This window comes from Equus caballus, chromosome 25 (assembly GCF_041296265.1).
Source record: "Equus caballus isolate H_3958 breed thoroughbred chromosome 25, TB-T2T, whole genome shotgun sequence".
NCBI lineage: Eukaryota > Metazoa > Chordata > Mammalia > Perissodactyla > Equidae > Equus > Equus caballus.
The window spans coordinates 15,244,787-15,271,010 of NC_091708.1; the positions used below are offsets into that span (position 1 = coordinate 15,244,787).

At 40.0% G+C, this 26,224-nt stretch overlaps 2 protein-coding genes across 3 annotated transcripts in view; both read left to right on the plus strand.

Moving 5' to 3' along the window:
• The window catches only part of TMEFF1 (transmembrane protein with EGF like and two follistatin like domains 1), an 80,676-nt gene extending 66,840 nt beyond the window's left edge, over positions 1–13,836 (plus strand). For both annotated transcript variants that reach the window (XM_023629760.2, XM_023629761.2), the window contains exons 8-10: positions 894–1,017; positions 9,165–9,323; positions 12,716–13,836. In XM_023629760.2, coding sequence (XP_023485528.1) covers positions 894–1,017; positions 9,165–9,323; positions 12,716–12,800 — 368 coding nt within the window. In that variant the 3' untranslated portion in view covers positions 12,801–13,836. The remainder of the gene's footprint in view (positions 1–893; positions 1,018–9,164; positions 9,324–12,715) is intronic.
• A 152-nt stretch (positions 13,837–13,988) lies between these two features.
• CAVIN4 (caveolae associated protein 4) lies at positions 13,989–24,619 on the plus strand. Its single transcript, XM_001504027.5, has 2 exons — positions 13,989–14,738; positions 21,219–24,619. Exons 1-2 carry the CDS (start codon positions 14,331–14,333, stop codon positions 21,900–21,902), a joined length of 1,092 nt encoding a protein of 363 aa, XP_001504077.1. The 5' UTR covers positions 13,989–14,330; the 3' UTR covers positions 21,903–24,619.
• The last annotated feature ends 1,605 nt before the right edge of the window (positions 24,620–26,224 follow it).

Genomic DNA, 26,224 nt, shown 5'->3' on the forward strand with positions numbered 1-26,224 from the left:
TTTATAAAGCTTCTCTTCGGATAGAGGGGTCTCCGGGGATTTTAAATTTCTTTTTTATTTGTTTTCTATGTTATTTGAATTTTTTTATAATAACGTATACTAAGAAAAACTATATAGAAAGAATAGCAAAGCTATTTTCATTTGGAAAAAATCAGTAGCTTTAATTCCAAAAATAAACATTTCACCCTAAAATTTCAGAATCCCCTCACTTGCTCTCTGCCATTCCAGTGTTCTTTGGCCTCAATTTTGTAGCCCTTAGGTGAATGATTAGAGTAAATTAGTTCTCCAAAAGTCAGTGCTATATATACCATCTCTCTGTCACAGAGGTGAGCTTTATTCTAGAAGTGACATTTATTTCTTTAGCAAAGATGTTTAATATTTTTGGGGAAGATTTCGTTTTTTTCCCCTGAGGAAGATTAGCCCTGAGCCAACATCTGTTGCCAATCTTCCTCTTTTCTTTGCTTGAGGAAGATTAGTCCTGAATTAACATCTGTGCCAATCTTCCTGTATTTTTTATGTGGGTTGCCACCACAGCATGGCTGATGAGTGGTGTAGGTCCACACCCGGGATCTGAACTCATGAACCTAGGCCACCAAAATAGAGTGCACCAAACTTAACCACTAGGCCATGGGGCCTGGCCCTTGGCAGATTGTTTTTAAACAACAGTAGCTTGTAGTAGTCACATCCTGCAAATATTTTCAAATGCTTTGAATCTAAACAGGCTGTTTGTGGCATAATGGGACCTTGGTTCTCTTCCAACTCCCCTCTGATAAATTGTCTTTCCAAATTACCCAGCAAGGGGTGAATTTATTTGTTGTCTCAGAACCTCTGAAAAGTCCATATTTTTCAATTTGCTTTTCACTATTTATTGAACTGCTTTATGTTCTTTTAAGATGCTAGTGATCAAAGAGAAGATGTTTATATTGGAAACCACATGCCTTGCCCTGAAAACCTCAATGGTTACTGCATCCATGGAAAATGTGAATTCATTTATTCCACTCAGAAGGCTTCTTGTAGGTAAGTCATTACCTCCAGATCAGAGGTGAGAAATTTTTTCCATCAGTGGTCACTGCTCTATAGAAGGAAATGAAATGTGGACTAAATATTATCAAAAAGTAACGTTTGTTTGTTGTAGAGATGTAAAAAAATAAATTAGCATAGTTTGGAAAAAAATTGGCAAGTAATTTGCAAAAAAAAACTGCAGATGTTGTATTTGGGTTTTGAGATTATGGGCTTAACATTTTTAGTGTTATGTATTTTTTAATATGAAAAATAAGTATACCATATTCCGACCCTATTTTGGTTTTTAGGCAATCTGTCACCAAGTGGTTGAAGGACTAAAGAATGTGTTAAGAACAGAGAACATGGAACTCAAAATATGTACTAAAATAGATTTCTAAAAATAAGGGGATGGGGATGTTAGAACCAGGTGTGATGTGAGAGATGGAAATGGAAAGGGTGTCAATCTTCCCTTTCTGATTCCAGAGAGGCTCTGTGACTTGCTCAGGATCAGGAGCAAGTTAGAAATAGAGCTGGGACAAGACTAGGTCTCAGGTTTCCTGATCCTCAGCCTGATGAGCTGAGTGCCTTTTGTGGTTCTGTGTCTGTCTACCACTAACCCTTCTTGTGCTGCTGCTGCTGGGACCTCACCCTCTGCCCCAGGTTGGTCTAGGTAGCCAGGTAATGTTTCCATAGACCAGGGGAGATTGCTCTCATTCTGCTTACTCCTGCTTCCCACAGTTGGCCAGAATCTTTTTTTTTTGTTTCTTAGTCAAAACACCAAGACATGGAGAAATATTATACTTTTCTTTTGTCCTGTCAACCCAGAAGCCAGTGAATCTTTCTCTTCAAGAAGTAAAAGAAAGCAGGTCTCCTGGTCCCTCTACTCCTTTAGCTCCCTTCTCCTGACTCTTTTTTCCTTCTCCTCCTGTTAAAAAACAAAACAAAATAAAACACTGTAAACTGTTAATAGTTAAATAATTCTTTGTTAAATTTAAGCTTTTGAATTTTTCCTGATTGAAAGTTTTCCTTGTTTTTGGAGGAGCTAACCACCCACCCCCGCCTTTTCCCAAACACTTAAAAACTACAGCTGTACAAAAGAGAACAGGCCAGTAAAATTAATCAACATGTAGCGTTTTATTAGGGCAGTTGTAAAACAAAAACATACAGTGGATTCCTCATTTGTGTCACAGTGGCATACATCTTGATAGAAGTTCAGATCGCGTTGTACTCTTAGGGTGGAGCATCTTTCAAGATACCTACAGGAAGGATGAGAGAGGATGATGTCCTGATAGTGAAGTGATGTCAGGCACTTTGTAGTATTTTATGAATTGACAGTAACAGGATTGGATGGTATGGTGGTTAAAGCCTTTGGAATCAGATACACCAGACTGGCCAATTATCAGTTATGCCCTTTGGCAGTCACTTAAAATTTCTAAACCTCACTTTTCTCATTTCTAAAATTATATTAATAAAAGTGCCTACCTCCAAGCGTTGTTAAAATTAGATGAGATAGTATAGGTAAAATGCTTAGCACGACACCTGGTACACAGTGTGTATTTAATAAATAGCAATTGCTAGTATTAGACTGTAAGTGCCATTAGGTCGGGGACTCTGTTTTGCCTACCACCGTCTTCCTAGTACCTTGCATAGGACCTAGCCCAGTAGCTACTCAGTAAATTGTGTTTTGAATGACATGATGATTATCAACTTTTCCCTCTTTTCCAGACCAGGGGTGTTTCTTAAATGCTAAAGAATCTCTTTTCTGTACACTGATAACTCCTAAAAAGCAGTTGATGTTTTTCTTGTGTCAGAGTACTTCAATGTCTACAAGAACCAGGCCATAACATCGCATGCACTTCCACTAGTAGCTGGGTGTAGTAGTTTGGGTGGCAGTAAACAGGCAGGGGTGAGGAACCTTTAGCCATAGTCCTATTATCAGGTTAGAATCTTCTCACATTGTCCCACAATTAATTTGTTTGTTTGTTTATTTATTTATTGCTTACTTTGTACCAAATTTTACCTGGCACTGGGGTCTTAAATTGAAATATTCCAGGGATCCATGGATCATGCCTTCAAAAAAACGTATAATCTGGTGGAAAAGACTGACACATAATAAGCAATTAAAATTTAATATGAAAAATGCTGTCACACATAGATGTACAGGAGATGATTAGGGACTTCAGACAAGGCACTTCAATGTTCATGGGGTGGCAGACATTGTGAGAGGAGGGGCAGGTCACAGGAACATTTCTGCCATCCCAGGAGCTTGTCCTTTATTTTAAAGGCAGCAAGAAACCACTTAAGAATTTAAGTGAGAAAGAGGTGATCAGATCTGAAAGCCACTCTGGTGCTGCTTTGTGGAAAATGGATTAGGAGACTGTATATTAGTAAGAAGTGAGAGCCTGAACTAAGTAAAGGAGTTGTAGTTGGACTGAGATAAGGAGACGAATTGCAGAGAAAGAAGCAGGTGGTTGAATCCATAGGTTTTAGTGACCGTCTGGGTACGAGGATAGGAATGTGGGAGTTGGTGGGAGGTAGTGGGAAGGAAGAGTGAGGAGAGTCTCCCAGGTTTCTGGCCAAGGCAGAATTGAGTGGGGAAGTACAGTTGGCAGAGGGAATAGGATTTAGGGGAAAATGATGTATTCAGGTTAATATTCTTGGTCTCAGGTGCTTGTGGGGTATCCAGTTATGGATGTCTTGTAGGCTACTGGATATATTTTGGTTTTAGAACTTAGGAGACATTTGGGAACCATTCCATTTCTAGCATATCCCTTCTAGTTCCTACCCAGAAGTCCTTCCATCCCCTTAGGCCTCAGTTTATTGATCCTATCACCTGAATGTCCTCTTTCCTCCTTACTCAGCTGAAATTCCATGGACGGTCACTGTAGTCCTCCCCTAGTTCATCATACTCACCTGACAACGCTATAACGCTGGTTCATTCCGACCCCCTGCCTATTGCATACCTACACGCATACAGCTGAACATGGCTGCTGTTGAAAGGCACACCACCCAGTTGACTTGTCTTGCTGACGTTTGTGCTCGACGTGGGCCCTTCACACTGCCAGGCAGTCATTCTGTAAGTGTAGTCCATTCATTCTCCTTCTCTCCCAGAGGACTGCTTCATACCTTCACCTCTCTCTTCAGACTGTCAGTACGTCCTCTCTCATCCTTCCTCTCTGCGGATGATCTTGTTTCCAAGTTCACTGAGAAAACTGAAGCAGTATGAAGGGAACTTCTACAGACTTTCACTATCTACCAGCAATTCTCTCTCTTTTTCTCCATGTCATATATCTTTGTATAAATATATTTTATATATATTCATAAATACATTTTTATTTCTTCTATCATGGGGAAAAAACCCTTGTTCTCACTTGCACCAGCTACCGTCCTTGGCAGGAGAACTTGAAAGAGTTGTCTATGGTTGGTCTCCACTCCCTCACTTCCCATTGCTCTTGAACCCACTCCAATAAGCTTTTGCCCCCAACGCTCCACTGAGACTGTTCTTGTTGCTAAATTCACTGGTCAATTCTTAGTCTTAAATTACTTTTGAATGATCAGTAGCATTTGACATAATTGATCAGTCCTTCTTGTGTGATACACATTCTTTACTTGGCTTTGGGATTACATGAGCTTTTGGTTTTCTCCCTCTTCCCTGACCATTCCTTTTGGTCTTCTTGGCTGCTTCCTCTTTTGCTCCCTGACCTCTCAATGTGGGCGTGCATCAGGGTCCAGTCCTGGTCTTCTTTCTTAGTGATTCCATCCAGTCTCAGGGCTTTACCTGACATATGCTGATGACTTTTAATTTACGTAAATCTCAGACCTCTCTCCTAAGCCTGGAACTCATAGATCCCTGTCCCTCCTTGACATTTTCACTTAGATTTCTGACACCTCAAGCTCGGTAGGACCTAAGCTGATCTCCTGATCTGCCTCCCCTCTCCTAAACCTGCTCCACCTGTAACCTTCTCTATCTCGGTTGATGTCAACTTCATCTTTTCATTTGCTCAGACAAAACACCTCTGATACATCTCTGACTCTTCTCTCTCTCAAACTCCACAGCCAGTCAGTTGGAAAATCCCGTTTGCTCTAGTTCAGAATATATCCAGAATTCGGTTACTTCTCACCCTTGCCACTGCTGTTCCTGGTGCAGGCCTCCATTTATTCTCCCTGGCATTAATGTGGTAACTTCCCTGATTGTGTCTTTCAGTCCATATTCAGCACAGCAGCCAGAGTGAGCCTTTTAAAATAAATGTCAGTTCATATCATTCCTCTGCTAAAACCGTTCCAGTGGCTCCTCCATCTCAGTGAGTGCAGAAGGCCCTACACCGTTTGCCCCCGTCACCTGTCTGTCTTGGTCCCCTGCTTCCCTTTCCGCTTTCCCACCTCCCTCCAGACACGCTTGCTGCTCCTTGGACACGCCGTGCACTCATGCTCGCACCTCACCATCTTTGCACCAACTCTTCCTTTGCCCGATATGCTCTCCCAGTTGTTCCAAATGGCAGAATCCTTCACCTCCTTCATGTCTTTACTCACATGTCTTTACTCCTTCACTTCTTAATGAAACCTACCCCGACTGCCTTACTTAAAATTGCAGTCCTCCCTTCCTGGCCCATACCTGGCACCCCCTTAATTCTGTTTCTTTTTGAGTAGTACCTGTCACCTTCTAACATAACCATTTTATTTACTTAGGTTTATTGTCCCTCCCTCCCCTGCTAGAGGGTAAACAGGCCAGGTATCTTTGTTTTGCTCACTGATGTATCCCAAATGCCACTACAGTACCCAGCACATGTCCGTAAACATGTCAGTAAATATGGGTGAGCAAATGAATCAGCGCATGAGGCCACAGGAGGGAATGAAATTACTATGGAGGGTGTGTGGGATGCAAGAATAGAGGGCAGAGGACCAGGTGCCTGGATCTGCCTTTAATCCATAACAGAAGAAGAAGTAATAACCTGAAAGTTAATACTCGAGATATTTGGAGAGTATGACCCAAAAGTCAGTTACAAAAATAATATCCAGGGAGGATTGCCTGAACCGTATATGGCCTACACATTCTTCTCGATATTCTGATTTTAATTTTTGGATTAAGCTTCACATTCAGAGGGCTACCTATCTAGGACATTTTTATAGCCCCCTTTAGAACTGTTTTTATTTTACTGAGCTTTGACTTTTGGCCATTAGCCTACTGTGAAAGATAGTATTTTAAAAATCTTACGAGACTTCATTATATCATTGAAGTTATTGCAGCTGTGCTGTTAAGAATGATGATCTCTAATGCCAGACAGTGCTCTCTTTACACGAGGACCAATGAGATAAAGTTCCTTGAATTTAGTAAAAATAGTAACTGGTTCTTTTGAACAACTGCTTTGATTTTATTTTATGGAGACTGTATTTTGTGTGAATGATCTTACCACTTTCTTTTCTTTCATTCTTTTTTACAATCCGATGGTTTTTAGTCTATTCACAGAGTTGTGCACTCACCACAGTCAACATTAGAATATTTTATCATCCAGAAGAAACTCCAGGCCCTTTAGCTATTAGTCTCATATCTCTCCTTCTTCCTAGGCCCTGGACAACCACTAATCTATTTTCTGCCTCTGTAGATTTACCTATTTTGGACATTTCATTTAAGTGGATTCATATAATATGTAGTCTTTTGTGTCTGGCTTCTTTAACTTAGCATAATACTTTTAAGGTGTATCCACGTGGTAGCACTTTGTATCAGTACTTTGTTCCTTTATATGGCTGAATAATATTCTGTTGAACGGACAGTACCACATTTTTTAATTCCACTTATCAGTTGATGTATATTTGAATTGTTTCCACTTTTTGGGTATTATGAATAATGCTTCCTTGAACAATTGTTTGTAAGTTTTTGTGTGCACGTGTGTTTTAATTTCATATGGGTAAATGCTTACGAGTGGAATTGCTGAGCCAAATGGTAACTCTGTGTTTAACTTTTTGGGGAACTGCCAGACTCTTTTCCAAAGTGGCTGCACCAGTTTTTATTCCCTGCTCTACTGTTGCCATCACTTGTTATTATCTGACTTTTTGATTCTGGCCATCCTCTTGGGTGTGAAGTGGTATTATTGTAGTTTGTGTTTTCCTGATGACTAATGATGTTGAGCGTCTTTTCATGTGTTATTGGCTATCAGTATATCTTAGTTAGAAAAATGTGTATTGAGATCTTTTTGCCCATTTTTGCATTTTTTTGCCTTTTGTTAATAAGTTGTAATAGTTCTTTATATGTTCCAGATACAAGTCTCTTATCAAATATATAATTTGTGGGCCAGCCCTGGTTGTCTAGTGGTTAAGTTTGGCACACTCTGCTTTGGTGTGGACCTACACCACTCATCTGTCAGTGGCCAGGATGTGGTAGTGGTGCACATACAAAAAAAAGAAGAAGATTGGCAGCAGATGTTAGCTCAGGGCAAATCTTCTCAGCCAAAAAAAAAAAAGATACGTAATTTGGAAAAAGTTTCTCCCCTCCTGTAGGTTTGTCTTTTCCCTCCTTTGATAGTGTCCTTAAGTGCAAAAGATTTTAATTTTGTTTTAGTCCAGTCTGTCTCTTTTGTTGTTGTTCCTTGTGCTTTTGGTGTCATATCTAAGAAATCATTCCCTAATCTAAGGTCGTGAACATTTATTCCTTTTCCCCCCTAAGAGTTTTTTAATTTTAGCTCTTACATTTAGATCTATGATCCGTTTTGAGTTAGTTTTTGTGTATGTTGTGAGGAAGAGGTCCAGCTTCATTCTTTTGCCTGTGGATGTCCAGTTGTCCCAGCACCATTTGTTGAAGAGATTGCTCTTTTCCCACTGAGCACCCTTGTTGAAAATCAGTTGACCATAGGTGAATGGGTTTATATCTGGGCACTCAATTCTGTTCTATGAATTATATATCTACCTTACTACCTTTTTTTGTCTGCTAGGAAGCTTAGAGCCCAGTGTGAAACCTACTGGCGGGTGTCTCGGAACCTCAGGGATGGGATTCGTGGGCTCATATCACCCCTGGTGTCCCCTGTTTCATTCTTCCAAGTTTCTTTGTTGTTGGTATATGTGCTTTATTAAAGAATCTTTTTTTTATAATGAAGTGTGGGACATTAATAAATACACTTCAGATGTTTTATTAATCAGTTCCAACTGAAGGCTGGCTAATTTATACATTTCACTCTGTCAGCTAAAAAATGTGAATTTTCTGTTAAATATCTGAAATGTTTTCCCCTGTCAAATTATTATCATCAGCTGATGTTGTTGCCTTTTTATTTACTTCTAATTGGAATTAAATAATTTCTAAGATTAGCACCTACTTGACTGCTTGGCTTCATTTCTGTCATTAATAACTTATTTTCATTTCCCACTCGCATCTTAAAAGATCATATTATATATATGCACTGAAAAGTGTCTTGAAGATAGTTGGGTGCTATCATCAAAGAACTGTAAATGTTTATGCTTATTTATTCAATAATCCTATTTCCAAGTATCTAGCCTAAGGAATAGCACTAAATATAGAAAAGTGCACATTCACCAAAGTGTTTACCACACCTAATTTATAATTGTGAAAACTGGAAAATAGCTCATATGTCTTAGAACAAGGAATAGATTGCTATATTATAACCACTGAATGGAATATTAGATATCTGTTTTTTGTTGTTGTTTTTTTTGAGGAAGATTAGCCCTGAGCTAACATCTGCTGCCAATCCTCTTCTTTTTGCTGAGGAAGACTGGCCCTGAGCTAACATCTGTGCCCAGCTTCCTCTATTTTATATGTGGGACGCCTGCCACAGCATGACTTGACAAGCAGTACGTAGGTCTGTACCTGACATCTGAACTGGTGAACCCCAGGCTGCCAAGGCAGAATGTGTGATCTTAACCACTGCACCACTGGGCTGGCCCCTAGATATTTGTTTTTGAATAAAGGTAATAAAGACTATTTAGCAACTTTAAAATTAATGTGATATCATGGTAGGTGAAAGAAGCGCTGTGTAAAATAGGCATCAGAAAACATGTAAGGAAATAGACAAATGGCAGTTTTTTTGCCAATGGTGGGAGAGTGCCTGATTTTCTATTCTGATTTAAATTTATCATTCTTCTGTATCTTTTAATTTTAAAACCTGGAGTTATTGAGGTTTGTAATTCTCATAGTAGTCTTTTTTTTTTCCCCTTTTCAGATGCGAATCTGGTTACACTGGACAGCACTGTGAAAAGACAGACTTTAGTATTCTCTATGTAGTGCCAAGTAGGCAAAAGCTCACCCATGTTCTCATTGCAGCCATTATCGGAGCTGTGCAGATTGCCATCATAGTAGCAATTGTCATGTGCATAACAAGGTAGGTCATGACCTGAGAAATACCAACTTTAAATTAGAGGTGGGTAGCTGTTAAATTAGAAAGACCCTTGAAGCACACGCAAAATCATAGGGGCTTTAACTCCAACCAGTTTTTTAGGAAAAAGCCCTAGAATCAATTCACTGATGTTTCCATCGATCTGACCTCTCCCTGTCTTGCTTCTTTAGAATATGGGCAAGAACTCATTCCCAGGAATACAGGTATTTTTGGGCTACAGGCAGAGGGAGCATGAGAATATTCAATGACATAAAGGAATTTAGGGACTCAGAACTGTGTGTTCTAACACTGCATTCAGGGACAATAATGGTGGTAGCAGAACTTTTAGAATGGCCTGAACATGTACAGAAGACCTATGCAGAAATTTTTTAAGCCTGGCAGAACTAAAAGATGTTTCATGCCCTAAGAATATACTTTATCCATAGTAAATATAATAAGAAGGAATAGATCAGAGGTTACCGAAAACTGCTTTTCTTATTATATCATTGTGCTAATGTTATTTTGTTTTCTGGAATATGGTCATAAATACTAAGCTTTAAAATTCTCTATCATAACTAAAACCATTGGAGTTTATTGCAACTAAACTCCAAATTAAAGGACCTATTTGGAGTGCAGTTGGCATAAAATGGGTATTTTTCAAGCTGAGTAGAAGTTGGAATCTCACCTGTGAAAAATCAAAGCAAATCAAGTTCATATTGTGTGTATGCTTCCTGGTCTTGTGTATTTTCTTCTCGCTTCCCTCTTCCTACCTCCTTTAAGGTTTGGTTCAGAAGTCCCATAAGCATCATCCCTATGCTTTTCTGCATTATTCTGGGCAGAGGATTGGAGCATATCAAGTACAGATATTGGCAGGCCATAATGGATTTATGGCTCTTCTATCCAAGGTCTGGATAGAAGCCAGACTTTCAGTAGTCTCAGCCATCTGGAGCTGAAATGATAAATCTAGAAATGATAACAAAGGTTCTCTAACAGCTATTTTTCATAAAATTCAGATTCTAAAGTCAGTGGACTTTATTCCATAGAACAGATGATCTGCCCTTAGGCAAGACTGCTGAGTATAATATTGGGCAGTAGATTAAAGTAGAGACATAATGACATAAAAAATAATGACAGGAAAGAGAAGATAGAATAAAAACGTGCAACAGCAGGGTTGCCTCTGGCCATTTAATATAGGTGCGGAGCTTAAGTAATTTGCCTGTGGTCATCTACCCATGAGTGGAAGTGCCTCGATTTGGATTCAGTGCCGCTGGATTCCCAAACCAAGAGAAGAGTCCACGTTGAGTCATCTTGGGAAATATATTTGCCAAGTATGATCGTGGTGTGGGAGCAAGGTTCAGACTTGATTTTGTAGCTGTTGAGGGTTTTGAGCAGGAGAGGAACTTGGTATGAACCATTTTTCCAGAGCATTAATCTGAGTGTCACCTGCAAACTTCGTTGAAGGAATGAAAATGTGAGGTAGAAGGAGAGCATTTAGGGCATTAGTAGAGGAAAGCAGGAGTAGGGTAATAAATGATTTGGAAGGTGAAAGAAGTTAAGGTAAAGATAAGAGAAGATTTTGAGGCTTGGTGACAGTGTCACCCTTAAGAAGATCAAAGAATGTCAGAGTGAGTGGAAAGCAACTTTGATTTCAACCCCTTCATTCTAGAGAATTGAGGAAACTAAAGCCCCAGGATGAGAAATGCCTTGCCCAAGGTCGCACAGATGGTTAAACCCTTTATAAATCCTAATCCAGCCTCTTCTCCAGCTCTGTGCTTTTGTTCTCAGTGCGCTATAATCCTCAACTACTAAATTAAAATGACCTGGCAGGTAGTTTTCAAGTCTGTATCCTCTACTTTATACTCCACATGTGTTTTCTGCCTTCACAGACACTTAGACATCACTGTGTTTTTAACTGTGTTATAATGTCTTCACTGCCCACTGTCTCCATCACTGAAGGGTCATCTCACTGAATTTATCATCAGTCTCTCCTTGAGGCTTGTCTTTTTATTGTGAGATTTTCTCCCCTAGATAGATGTGTTGCGCTCTTGGATTTAGATATCATAATTATGTGCTTGGTCATCTCCGTTGAATTTTTAAGGAGTGTCTCTCCCACACAGTCTGTTATGGGACAGCTGTTCACTTGTCGTGGTGGCTGCTACGTGGGAGGAATCCTCTTTTAAAAGGATGTTTCTACTGACCTGCTTATCAACACTGTATAAGTAAAATTTTATTCTTTTATGCTTGGAATCTTTTATGTTTTTAGACTCAGAGAGTGACAGATTGGCAGGGACTTTGGACATCATCCTAGCCAAACACCCTTATTTTATAGTTGAAAAACACCATGGCCCCAGGAAGTCGGACCTTTTCCAAGGTCATCGTGCGTTAGTGACATGTTAAAGAGGATTTTTGCACTTCTCAACCAGTTTCCTTATTTATGAAATGGAGATAAAATTTGTGGAAAACAGTGTATAAAACGGAAGTGTTACCATCCAGGCTTTTAAGTCAAGGCAAAACAGTGCTCTTTGAGGTTGAATGAAAATATGGAACTTTAGAGTAGGAGTACTCATTGTTGCAAGACTTTCTTTTCACTAGATTATAAATTCCTTGCTGGCAGAGATTTTAGAAGTTAGTCCAACTCTTAATTTAATATTTTATATATAGGAAAAGGAGTTTGCACAGCCCAAACTCGGAATTTCCAGGATTCATCGCAGTCCCTTTATTCCGTGTTGCGTAGCACAGCGCCTTGTGCATAGTAAGAGCTCGTCCGTTTGCACTCCTGTGGGCAGGAAAGAGCAGTTACAGCACAGTGGTTCATACCACCATGCAGAAACATGCCCGGTAAAATGAGAGCAGAGTCAAGGAATGTCCCTTCTCCCTGGCATGGCTGTTCTTTCGTGGATTTTATGGTTTGCCCACCAGGGTGTGGAGTGACTTATTTTGAGTCATTGTCTAAAATCACTAGGCATTTCCTGTGTATTCATATCTGAGGTTAACAGGCATGCATCTTCCTGATTCCTCCTTCATCGGAGCTTTCTTGTCATTTTGGGGGGTGTCAATAAGGATCCTTTCTCCTGTCACTGTGGCTGGGGAGTCACCAGGCCAGAGGAAGGCAGGCATTCCTCTCCAGGGGGATGCATATGCAGCAGTAGAGACCCCAGGAATGAGTTTTGCTGTGTTCGTACCTGCATCGTATATCTAATCCTCTCACCTCCCAGCTTTGTAGGGAAGAGAGCAGTCTGACTTGTTGGTCCTCACCTTGTGTTGCCTCAAGTAGCATCCTGTTCCCCCGTCATGTGATCGCATGCAGTGTGGCCTTATGAGTGAGATGTGTATTACTTTGGAAACATTTGAAATATTCTAAACAAAATGACATTTTTCTCTTTTTTTTAACTCAACAGAAAATGCCCTAAAAACAACAGAGGACGACGACAGAAGCAAAACCTAGGTCATTTTACTTCAGATACGTCATCCAGAATGGTTTAAGATGATAACTTTTATATGTACACTGACCATGTGATGTACATTTATTATGTCTTTTTTTAAAGAATGGAAATATTTATTTCAGAGGCCTTATTTTTGGACATTTTTAGTGTAGTACTGTTGGCTCGTATTTAGAATATTCAACTACAACAGTTTTGGACTGTTTAGTAGTCTTTGTTTTATGTTTTTAAATACAGAAATTGATTTCACAAATTTGTACCACATGGTAATTCTAAGACTTGTTCTTTACCCATGGAATGTAATATTTTTGCAAAGATGGACCACTTCACAAATGGTTATAAAGTCATACCCCCTTCTTCCACAATGACCACAGCAAATGACCAAGCATGAACTAAAGGTAAAGATGTTTACAGATTACTTTTCTTACAAAAAAAAAAAAATCTAGAAGACACTGTGTTTAAATAGACATTTAAATGTTTTTGAGATTTAGAAACTGATTTTTTAGACACTGCCTATCGCATGAACTATAAAGCTGTGTGTGTTAGATGTAAAATATAAGATGTATGGACTGGAATTTGGTTATTCCTCTCTTTGAAAAAATAATTCTGATAATTTGGGAAAGTATCTGGTAGCAATGATGGAGCCGATCACTGAAAGGTAGATTTAGGTATTGTGAGAATAGTCTGTTTAACAAACAGATTGGAATAAAGCCTACTCTCTCAGTTAAACTACTTTAATACACATTCATTTTTAAAGAAAATATTTGTTTTAACATAAATAAACAAATTGTATCAGTGTTTGTGAATAAAATGCAAAAATGATTGTTAATGATTGGTGCTCTTAAAGTGAGCTTAAAAATTATCTAAGAACTCTACCCAAATTTGTCCTGTAGTCATAGCTATGTTAATAGATTGTTGGTGTTTAAGGATCTGAAGTGTGAGTAGAATGTGTTCAGCTGTTTTAACATGTTTAGATATTCAGAAGTATGCATGTAGAATTTAAGAATATGTTCAAAATTAAATATTAATTTTAATATTTGGTTTGGAAAAGCATGTTATAATATAATGTTTTCACTATATGGCCTCTGTTTTGGTGTGTTTATTTACTATATTCTTTGATATTGATATATCAGTACATTTAATATTTGAAATTAATAGAAAAAGCAGATTTCACTTCAAACGTCCCCTTCGCTTTTACAAATACTGCTGTAAATTATCTAAAGGCAAGAGCTTTACCCAACATTTGGAGTTTGCTTTTTTGGTCATTTGGCTTCTAGGCTTAATATTAGTAACATGGTGGCTTCAGTGAGCTTTTTTTTAAGAAGCTTTCCTCTGGTGTCCACACAGTCTTATTTGGGTCCCTTAGTCAGTCAGTAAGCATGCGTGGAACACTCCCCAGTGCTTTGCGAGGGCTCATGTTGCAGAGCAGTCACGTATGGGTATTTGTAGTTATAAATACTTGACCAGTCTCCAGGGGTGGGGTTTCCAACCCTTTAAACACCCCTGTTGACTGTTTTGCTCGAAGTGCCAGAATCGACTGTGGTAGGACATCTTTCACCGAGAAATAAATACAATGGAACATAATGGGTCTGCTTCAAATGCTGATAAAATCCACCAGAATCGCCTGTCGAGCGTTACAGAGGATGAAGACCAAGATGCCGCTTTTACCATTGTGACTGTGCTGGACAAAGTGGCAGCCATCGTGGACAGTGTGCAGGCAAGCCAGAAGAGGATAGAAGAGAGACACAGGGAGATGGAAAACGCCATAAAATCCGTCCAGATAGACCTACTGAAGCTTTCACAGTCACACAACAACACAGGCTATCTTATTAATAAGTTGTTTGAGAAAACCCGCAAAGTCAGTGCTCACATTAAAGACGTGAAGGCCCGGGTGGAGAGGCAACAAACTCATGTTAAAAAAGTTGAATCTAAGCAAGAGGAAATACTGAAGAAAAACAAATTCCGCGTGGTAATATTCCAGGTAAGCTTGCACTCGTGCTTAGCTCGATTACTGCAATCTCTCACATCCTTTAATGGCCAAGTCGTGTCAGAGGTTTCCAGTGTTGCATCATAACTATGGTATATATTCATGTGGTGGAGTTCAGTATCAGCAGAGATCTCAAGATCAAACCATTTATTTCTGTGTTAACTAATGTACTGTCATATCAGTCTTTTGAGCTGCTCAACCATTTTGTGTAATATGAACTGTGGATCATAGCTGAGGCTATTTCAGTCTTTGAAACTTAATATTGGTAAGGCTCTTTCGGCATGTTGGACATATTAGAATGATGCCCTCTCATAGACCTTGGAATGTTAGAACTCCAAGAGACCTAAGAAGCCTCTAGTTTAAAACACCTTTTTGTTGTGTGAAAAAAGAAACTGAGGACCAGTAGCCCCACAATGTGGTTTTCTTCCTTATTATGGAGAGCCAGGAAAGCCCTAAACAGTAAAATGTGAACTTTTCAGAATATAATCTGTCTATTGGAATATTTACGTAAGAGTCATAAATAAGAAAAATGCTATTTCTTAATGAATCAGGAAATTATTTTTTTATTATATTCATACAAATGTAGGAGTCATATAAGTGATTCCTTATATTTGATTACGTAGTCTTTTTACTTAGTGATTTAACATAATAGTTTTTGTGTGGCATTGTGTATTGAGCTAAGTTCCTATATTACTCTGAGCTTGATACTTGTGTTTTTTGAAATTGGAACATATCCATGGCAAATGCTTAGTATCTGTAATGTATTTTAAAGCTCTTCTAAATCAAAAGGATAAAGTTGAACTCTCCTCCCATGGTGGAAAAACAGGAAAGTCGTTATCAGAAGTTCACAAAAGACAAAATAAATGAGCAGAATTCCACTTTCACCTATTTAAATATTTACAGTTACTGAAACATAGAGTTCGAGGGTAGAAAAAAACAAGTACTTCAGTATTCTGCTGGTGGGTATATTAATTGGTGCAATTAATTTTCTGGAGGGCAGTTTTGTTAGTATGCATTTAAGAACCTTAATAATTCACAAACCTTTTGGCCCCAAAATTTCATGTCAGAGATTTGTTCTCAGTATAAAGTAAGTAATGTATGCAGGGATGTTCACTGGTGCATATATACAGTGTTATCACACTGTATTTTTAAAATGGATGAATGCCCATACGCATAGGGAAAAAACTCTAGAAGAATTAAAACAAAATAAGATAGGAACACAGTTGGATTATGCAGGCAGATATGTGTAAGATACTAAGGATGTGGGCCATAACTCCCCATGGCATTCTCTACACTTTAGTCAGTTCTCCATAGCCCTCTGGTGACTGATAAAGTTACACTGGGATGGCACAGTGGTATTTTGGATCTGTTTTTAAGAGCTTGTTGGTTATTTAGGAAGAAGAAGAGGAGAGAGAAGAGTTGCTTATTTTAAAAGTAGGCGGATTGCACTAGGCCATTTGAAATTGTGTATCATTTTCCTTTCCTTCCAGGTCACTGGAAGTCCTATTACAAACTTAAAAATATGAAAAAAAAAAAAAAAATCACTCACGTTACTTTCAGAGGCCCGTCCCAGCATTAGTGTATGTAATGGGAATCTGATTTGGTGTTGGAGAATGTAGTATACATTTTTCAATTCACTTTCCAAGGGCATTAGCGGCAGTGAGCGTATCTCACCCTCCACTTGCTTGGGACATGCCAGGAAACAGTCTTGGTGTCCAGCATCCCTCCTGAGAACCTTGTGCAAGGAGTGGACCAGGGACCGTCAGGATTTACCAAGGCCAGCACAAAGAGGTTTCTGAAATTTCTAATTGGCTCTTGTTTGTCTATTGACATAATTCTTTTTTTTTTTAAAGTTAAGATGTTTCTGTATTCACCTGTTTATTCCCTGAAACTATGTTTTTTTCCTTTTCTTTGAGCCCCTATTCTTACTTGAACAAATAGAAGGTAGTATGAAAAAGCAACTGAAAGGCGCTAGTTTAGGTCAGATCTTTCTTTGTAAGAGAGAATGCTGTGAAGAGTCTGTGAATTTACGCTGTTCAGGATAAGCAGCAGTTTGTAAATAAGCCGTTGCTATCTTTTATAATAGAGCTTGTGGAGAAGGATAAAGGCAGGCACCAGTGGACATAGACCTCAGACCGAGGATTCATTAGATGTTAGGACACTATGCAATATTCACATGGTTATTCTCAGCAATGAAAATTAGTTCTTATAATTCATTCTTGGAGTTAATATGTATAAGTGGTTATATTGAGATTCTCCCTTCTACTAAAATTAACTTGAAACTGAGTAATTCAGCTTTAGTATACTTTCATTTCCATTTGGATTTTTCCTCAAATAGTTTTCCCTGGATATGTCTTTTGTGGCAGTGTTTATTAGTATTTTATCACCCACAGTTGTGTATGGCTGAGTTTTCACCTAATCCTGGACATGAGCGTTAAAAAAACTTATCTGCTATTTCTCATCCAGTTACAGATTTTTCTTTGAGCATACCTTTATCTTGATGACCTTCTCATCATGCAAGACAGGAGTCTTACCATATCTTCTAACAATTTTGCTTACTGACCACATGCCTGTGATTACATACATATATATATATGTATATACACATATATATGTATAATATTTATATAATAATATTCCCCTAGTTATATTACGCTGATACTCAATCAAAGCCACATTGCTCTGACCCAAAGTACTCATTTTATTATAAAAATCATCTTTTTACCTGAACTTTTACATAAAAAGATACATGGTAATTGTATTTGGAAATCACCTATAATTCAATCCTATAATTATTATTACAGTGTATTTACCAGTAACTCATGGTATCTCTGACTCATAGGAGTTGCAATAAATAGATCCACATAATGAGTACTTTCTCTGACTCTACCTCTGTTTTTTTTTGAAGCCTAATTTTGTATAATTTGTTAGGCGGTTGAGAATGGGTATGTGATTCCTGAGTTAAGCTATATCTGATTTCTTCACAGCAGGATTGTGAGGGGTTTTCCTCCCTATCAAACAGTAACTATTCTTTGGCTCCTTCCTTTTCTAATTATGCCTTCTCAGGCCGTACCAGCCCCCTCAAGTGTTGCTGAAGCTCCTCCCTGTAGCAGGTGTCAGGAAAGGAGAGGAATAACTTGGCTGCTTCTGATTCATCAGAGAGCTACGAGACACCCACCCTGCCTTTTTTTAGCTTCTAGCCTCTCCAATCCTGTAGCCAAAGAATTTAATTTTAAATAAGTATCCAAAGAAATAAGGTTCCAGGGATACCTTCTCGACTATCAGGCTGATAGGTTTTGAATATGTATAAATGTATTTCTTACATATTTATAAAATTTTTTTGACTGAACAGATTTAATCTGGATCTCAAGTAGGAGCACAGTTTCTTTTAGAAATTTTAACTTAGGGATTCAGTTAAAAAATCTCATGATCTTTAAAGTGTTGCCTGTTTAGTTTTAGAAATAATCCCTAAATAGTGAGTTGGGTTCCTCTAGCAGCTGTGTTTCTGGGTGGGTTCTCAAGGTCACCAGGGTCTGCCGTGTTCCCAAATCCAATTCGCATCCTCATCCTTTGACACATTTGACATAGTTGGTCCTCTCTCTCTTCCTGAAGCTTTTTTCCCCCTTGGCTCCTGGGTGTGCTACTCTCTCTTGGATTTTCTCCTGCCTCACTGGCTGATAAATCTCCTTTTTGGTTCTTTTTCATCTCGTCCGTCGTATCCAGAGGTCCAAAATCCATATCTTTTCATAACACTAAAATCCAAACATTTCTAAAAATAATTTTTTTTCATAACTTATTTGGCAGCAAGACTTAGCTTGACCTGAACCCATTTGATGGCAAAGCCTCACCTGAAATAGCATGAGGCTGTTTATACTCTTTATCCCACCATACAGTGAATATTCATATTTTTGCTGCAAAAATGTTTCTTCCCAAGATCTCACTGGGAATGTTATGTAATATATTATATTTCCCCCAAATATGAAATATTCTGATTTCTGAAACACACCATGGCGCCAAGGGGTTTTGAATAACGGAGTGTAGACTCATTCGCTCAGTTTCTTGGTGATCTCTTTCATCTGGTCTCATGATTTTTAATTTCATCATTATGTTAATGATTCCTAAATGTATATCTCTAGTCCAGACCTCTCTTCTGAATTCCAGACTTATATGCTCAGTTGCCTGCTCACCATCTCTGCTTCCTTGGATTTCCATTGGGCATCTCAAAGTCATCCTGTTCAGATCCCATCCTTTCCCTCCAGGCGCGTCCTCCTGCGATCTTCCCTGTATCAGTTGATGGCAGGTCTCTCCTTCAGTTGCTTAGGCCATGTACTTGAGACTGGTCCTGGATACTCTCTCACACTCCATGTCTACATCTAGCAGCTAATCCTGTTGGCTCCTACCCTCAGAGTGGATTGGGAATCGGACCACTTCTCACCACCACCTCTGCCAACACCCTCATCCATTTCTCACCTGACTGATCTCAGTGGTCTCCATCTGTTCTGCCTGCTTCTTATCTTGCCCCCATAGTCTATTTTCAGCAGAGTGATCCTTTTACAGTATGGGTCAAATCATGTCACTACTCCCCTCAAAACTTTCTTAAAGGCTTCCTCTCACACTCTGAATGAGAGCCACTATCCTTATTATTGGAGACAGAGCCTTATGTGGTCTGGCCTTCCTGCTGCCTCTCCTCTCTTCTCTCCTCTTCCTCTTGCCCCTTGATCACTCTGCTCCAGCCACAATGTCCTCCTCGCTGTTTCTCCTTTCCTCCCAAATATATGCATTACCTTCAGGTCTGGGCTATGATGTCACCTTATTAGTGAGGCCTTTCCAAGCATCCTCCCCAGTCACCATATTCCCCCTTTCCCTGCTTTATTTTTCACCTTAGCACTTATCACCATCCAATATACTATATATTTAACTTGTTTGTTTCTCTCTCTCCAAGAGCATAAGCTCTTTTACTCTGTTTTCTTCTCAGGAGGTTCTCAGTTCCTAGAACATGGACTGGTGCATGTAGATGCTTAGTAGCTATTTGTTGATAAAGGCATGAGCCTCTTACTTGATCCAGTAGTCATGTACCCGCTGTGTACAAGGCACTCTGATAGATGCTGCGCACAAAACATAAATAAGCTAGGGGGCTGGCCCCGTGGCTGAGTGGTTGAGTTCGCGCGCTCCGCTGCAGGCGGCCCAGTGTTTCGTTGGTTCGAATCCTGGGCGCGGACATGGCGCTGCTCATCAGGCCACGCTGGGGCAGCGTCCCACATGCCGCAGCTGGAGGGACCCACAACGGAGAATATACAACTGTGTACCGGGGGGCTTTGGGGAGAAAAAGGAAAAATAAAATCTTTAAAAAAATAAATAAATAAATAAATAAGCCACATCTCTGCTTTCATGGAACCTACCGTTCAGTGAAGGCCACAGGGAGACATTTATAAATAAGTAGAGCTCCATTTCAGTTCAAACTGTGATAAATGCTATAAATAGAGGTCTGTTGTTTTGGTGTATCTTGGAGACAGAATTAACCTCTTGGGGAAGGTGGGGACATTTGAATCCATTCTTGAAGGAAGATTTTGTTCACAAAGCTGAAAAGAGGTGAAGGGGCATTGAAGGTATGAAGAACCACATGACACAAAGATGTGGAAGGATGAAAACATTATGTGTTTGAGGAATGGAAAGAGTGATTGTGTGTTGCTGGCCTGGAGGAGTGGGAAAATAGGCTTAGCTCAAACCGAAGAGCCTTCTAATCATACTAAAGAATTTGAACTCTATCCTCTGATTGTTGATTAGCTCCCAAAAGTTTTAAAGTAGAGAAAGGATCAGAGCTATGCTTCAGAAATATTTCTCAGGAAAGACTCAGGTGATGTTTTGGAGGTGGAGGCATTGCACAAGGTCAGGCCTCCGATGACAAGCACCTGGATTAAGACATTGGTAGAAGCAAGGAGGAAAGAGGAGGGAACTGAGGAGTCTGTTAAACAGTATTATCAACAATGCTTGGTGACCAGTTGGATATGGGATGAGAGGGAGAGAAAATATTGGGGACCCTGATTCTGAGGTTTCTAACTGGGTGGCACCTGGATGGGTATTGCTGCTGAGAGGGACAGGAAAAGAAGGAGCTGTGGAGAGGATGATGGATGGGCCTTGAGTTTTGGACATGTTAAGTTTGAGATGCCTCTGTTACATCTAGGTGAAGTCTGTCTATTATTTAAAAATGTGTCTTCATCTTAGGAGAAGGGAGGGGGTGAAGAGAAAATATTCGTGAGTTTGTTACAATTGGATCTGAAGGTATAGGAGTGAATGCGGTTGCACAGGTGAGCTTCAGAGATGAAGAAGAAAAAAGGGCCACAGATAGAGAAACCCGGAGAAATACCCCCATTTAAGGAGCGGGGAGAGGATGAGCAGCCTTTGGAGGAGGTTCAGAAGGTGTGGCCAGAAGGCCAGAGGACTGATCTCTCACATGCTCCCTTTTCTCTCCTTCAGGAGAAGCTTCGGTGCCCGACATCCCTGTCTATTGTTAAAGACAGAACCCTGACTGAGGATCAAGAGGTGGAGGACGATGTCTTTGATCCCCCGATAGAGCTGTCTTCCGATGAAGAATATTATATTGAAGAGAGCAGATCTGCCAGGCTTAGAAAGTCAGGCAAGGAGCGCATTGATAATATCAAAAAGGCATTTTCCAAAGAAAACATGCAGAAGACACGGCAGAATTTGGACAAAAAAGTGGACAGAATTAGAACGAGAATAGTGACCCCAGAGAGGAGGGAGAGGCTGAGGCAGTCAGGCGAGAGGCTGAGGCAGTCAGGAGAGAGGCTGAAACAGTCAGGGGAAAGATTCAAGAAATCTATTTCGAATGCAGCTCCCTCGAGGGAAGCTTTTAAGATGCGGAGCCTGCGGAAAGCTAAAGACCGAACTGTGGCCGAAGGCACCGAAGAGGTCAGGGAGATGGGCGTGGACATCATTGCCAGGAGCGAGGCTCTGGGCCCCATCAGTGAGCTCTACAGTGAGGAGCTCAGTGAAACAGACCGCGAGGAGGCCAGGGCCGGGGGTCCCCCCCGTGAAGGAGGGGAGATCCCGACCCCTGAGCCTTTAAAGGTCACATTTAAACCCCAAGTGAAAGTAGAGGATGATGAATCTCTTTTGCTAGATTTAAAGCAGTCATCATAAAGAGGAATTAAGTATATTTTAAGTATAAATCTCCTTAACCACACAGTTCTGGTTTAAATAGTATAGTCATTTATGTTTATAGGCCATCCAGGAAAACACAAATGGTGTAACTATTTCATTTCTTATGTTTAAAATCTTAAAGATAATACAGATATAATATACATTTCCTTGTAACTTCCTTGGGAATTCTTTTTTCTGCCCCTGGCTTCTAAGATCCTAGCAGCGTTCTCTCTGTCGCTCTCATGGCAGCTGTGAATTTTTTAAGTTCCTTTCTCTTGCCCACCAGGAAAAGTCTCCTGGCAGGGCTCACTTAGGTATTTGGTCTAAAACAAATTGAGGGCAAATTTGTGGCTGTCATTTGCAAGTGAACTCTCAGTTTTGGTCTAGATTAATGTGGTGGCCAGCCTCCCAGGGGAATAGCTCATTGTGGATAATATCCTTATGTTCAAATCAGTGGATTTGTTAGTAATTAGCAATCACACCCCTCTGTGATACTTTTGCATTAAAAAACTGAAGTTCTGGACTTGAGCATTTGGTTCTGGCATCACAGATTTACTTATATGGAGCCACTTGGCAAGCTGTCTGCTAATCAGCTCATCCGTAAAAGGAAGAGCGTTTGCCCATCCTGCCCACTCAGAGTGTTGTGAAGATTGAGGGAAGCATCGAACATTCTGGGGAAACTCAAATCATATCTAGGGAAAACAAGCCCCCTTGATTCCTCAAGACCAGGATCGAAATAACTGCACCTTCTGACGAAGCCCTGAGTGCCAAGCGGTGAGGACCTCAGTGGGACAGAAACTAAAGTTGGTCATCAGAAGCCTCCTCACAGAATCAGGAGTGAAAAATAAATGTTTGGGTGACCTCTTTTTTGTCAAAGACCAAGACCAGATCTTGGGTTTGAGCTGGGTCCTAAAATGTTTGCCGGAAAATCCATTTCTAACTTTCCTTATCTTAGATCTACGGTGGGCTGGAGCAACGTGTGTTTGAGCAGCATGAAGTGTAAAACTGTGGCTGTGTCTTCAAGAGGCCTTTCTAAAGTCAGCCCCGGTGCACTGGGTTTGGAAATGACCTCAGATATTTCTGTTTTCCTCTCAGGGAGCGTCTTTCCGAAACAGTGTTCATAGGAGTTCATCGTAGCTGCTTTCAGAAGCAGCCAGGATTCAGTTATATGTTCGCTTTAGCTCTAGCCAATCCAGAAGTAGATATTATTGCTAAAGAAAGAGAGAAATGGTCATACTGGCTCTGCACTTCGGGCATGTTTAAATCTTCTGATTTTGTGATAGGGGAGAAATGAGGAATTGTTGAAGTGGAAGAGTCTGGACAGCAGTCAGCTTTCAGATCAGTTTTGGATGCTCATGTAGTAGTTAATTGTGTTAAATACACACACAGACACACTCTCACACACACAAGTCAACTTTAAAATATTTGACTTGGTTACCCAGATATCTGGATTTGGGAATTTGATTCAGCATTATTTCCTCTTCCTCTGCATGAATACATAAAATCATAAATTGCTCATCTCATTATCTTTTTATATTGAAAATTAAACTGTATACAACATTGAACAATACTTAAAAATAATTTAAAAAATGTTATTACAGTTTATAAAGAGCTTGGATGCCTAATCACATAGTTCCTTAAAGCCATAATAGATTTGAATTTAAAAAAGACATTATTATAAAGTTTGATGTCAGTGTCCTATTTGTAAGTATCTTATTACTAATAATGAGTGCAGACACCATGGCGTGAATTTGATACAGTAACCCTTCTTATAATGGATGTGTTTCTAGGGTAAGAAGAATGTAAAGAAGTTATAAGCTTTTTCTTTTTCTCTAGACCTATGTAGAGTAAATATCAATTGGGCTAAAATATTTTTCTGCGAGACTGTCAAGGAATTTTCGTAATGACTGTCTGCTTACTGACCCTTTATATGACCAGACTTGACATGTTACAGAACATTTCCCATATAGATCTACCTGAATTTTGATGAGGAAGGCCTGATAACTTTCTCAGCTCTTCATTGTGGTAGACTGTGCAACCCCAGAAACACTAAAACAAGTTTGTGTCCTTCGAAGTTTACTGTTAGCTTGTACTGCTTTCTTGGTACTAGGATTTTTCTCTCTATGTTGCTTCTGTCTCTTGACATTTCTCCCATATTTAGGAGATTCCTGCATTCTGCATTCATAATTTTTTCTTCTTTCAACCTGTTTTCTTGATGAAGACTGTCTTATTTGTGATGGGCTGCAAAATCACACATGCCCACTTAATGCAAGGATTATCTTAGTCAATGTTCCTTATTTTAAAAGCTTCAGACAACACAGAACAGATTTCCTGCTGTTTTATACTTCTGTGTTTTTGGAATTATACATGTTAAATGAGTTCTTCAAATCAAACCATCAGCAGGATTTATCCCCTTTTCTTTTGATGAGGCAGAGCAGTGCAATGTCTGTGGACACTGAGGGCTTGGAGCCCCTCGTGCTCTTCTACAGGATGGACGGAGTAGAGCAGGGAGAGCAGCTCTGCCTCCTGCACGTGGTGACCCAGGGTTTCCTTTGAGAGTTGGTAATGGCCTGGTTCTGGCTCGTAGGTTAGAGAAACAGGCCAAATGTGAACTAGTGGTAACAGGCGCGTGAAAATTCAGCTCGCTGAGATTGTATTTGTGATGTGTGTGATCTCCCTGGAACAAGTGTTTACAAATTAAAAATACTAAACCAAAATACAGTATTTTCATTCTGCCCTCATTCTTTGCCTTCCATGCACATTTAAGGGTTTGGTTTAGAGCAGGGCCTGAAGGTTGTCGTGATTCTATCAGCTGAAAGCGTGGGTCAGGTTACGTAAAACGCTGTTCATTGTGCAGTTCCGTCACATGAAATTCTGGGGCCTTTATTCCTTCTAAGACATGTTTTCTATAGCTTTTTTTTATTGAAACCTGCTAAAAAAATTACAGATTAAGATCTCAAAATAAATTGCTCTGGCATATTTGAGTCCAGACTAGGGAGAATGACCACTGTGGTCTCGTCCTCGATTCTATTTGAATTTGGGGCATGCTGGTACTTGGTCTGTAGTGCAGGAAAAATGAAGAGGCCTCGGTGCTGAATTGTGTGTGTTGTTCTTGTGACCACCTCTGAGTTATGTGATGTCTCAGGATTTATAGCTGGCCGTACCAGGTCAGAATCCCTCAGGGCATTTCATAAGTGGATAGGAGATCTGGGGTAACTGCTTCTTTCCTGGGAGTCTCTCACGTCATCCCAGGATCCCTGAGAGGGTAGCATGGAGTGGCAGAATATCCTCAGGCTTTGGTTGTACCTTGGGATCTTTCTGAAATCAGCTGTGCCCGTCAAGGACACTCCCAGACTGGCCTGCCACTTGATGCCTTTGCTCATGTCGTTTTTGTCTGCCTTGAATACCACCTTTCCCTTTCATTCTGGGAGGTGACTTTTAAGTTCAGTGATAATGTCAATTTACTCGTTTTAGCTCTCCGTGGTCACCTTCCACCCCCTAAGAAGGGCATGATTATGATTATTCTATTTAGTCAATATATATATAGCACCTTTATATGCCAGATTCTGTGTGAGGTACTGAGGATGAATAGAACGCAGTTCTTGACTCCCCCTCCCCTTTCCCAATCCTTGTCTCGGGCTCACAGTGTTCCGGGAGACCATCAAGCAAAAGTTCAGCGATGTGACTAGTGCTGCGTATAAGATGATGAAGCTGTAGAGATGGAAGGTGTTTATAAGGAATTTTGATCATCCATCTGTCATAGCGTTTGCCTTGTGGTCTAGTTTATTTGTGTAACCGTCTTCTAGACTAGGCTGTGCTTCTCAAGGGTGGGAACTGTATTTTCCTTACCTTTGGATCACCGGCACTTGGAGAGCCATCATTAGGTATCACGAATCCAGAGATGAATGGCACAGTCCCTGCACTTAAGGAACTGTTCCCCTGGTGGAGGAGATAGACGTGTAACCCAGCATCATTGCACAATGATAGGATCCTCAGATTTAAGAAAGGACGATGGGAGCACAGAGAAAGAGCATCTAACAAGCTGGAGAGGGGCTGTCAGGGAAAGCTAGAGAAAATGAGCTTAAGTTCGCATTTGAAGACCAGTCAAGAGTCAGCTAAATTATATAGAAAGAATTCAAGCTAGATCCAGCTAGAGAGGTTGTGTGAAGGTGTTTTGGGTTTTACGTCAAAGGCCATAGAGAGTCATTGAGGGTTTCTAAACCGAGTACCATGATAGACATTTTCAAAAGGATGCTCTGTTAACACACCAGAGGCAGAGAGACCAGTTAATAGGGCCTTGCATTTTTCCAGGTGAGAGGATA

Excerpts from the sequence above, each read along its gene's own strand:
- CAVIN4 (XM_001504027.5), top strand. The coding sequence starts at position 14,331 with ATGGAACATAATGGGTCTGCTTCAAATGCTGATAAAATCCACCAGAAT. Across the intron at positions 14,739-21,218 it reads TCCGCGTGGTAATATTCCAG|GAGAAGCTTCGGTGCCCGAC; the intron begins GTAAGCTTGCAC and ends TCTCTCCTTCAG.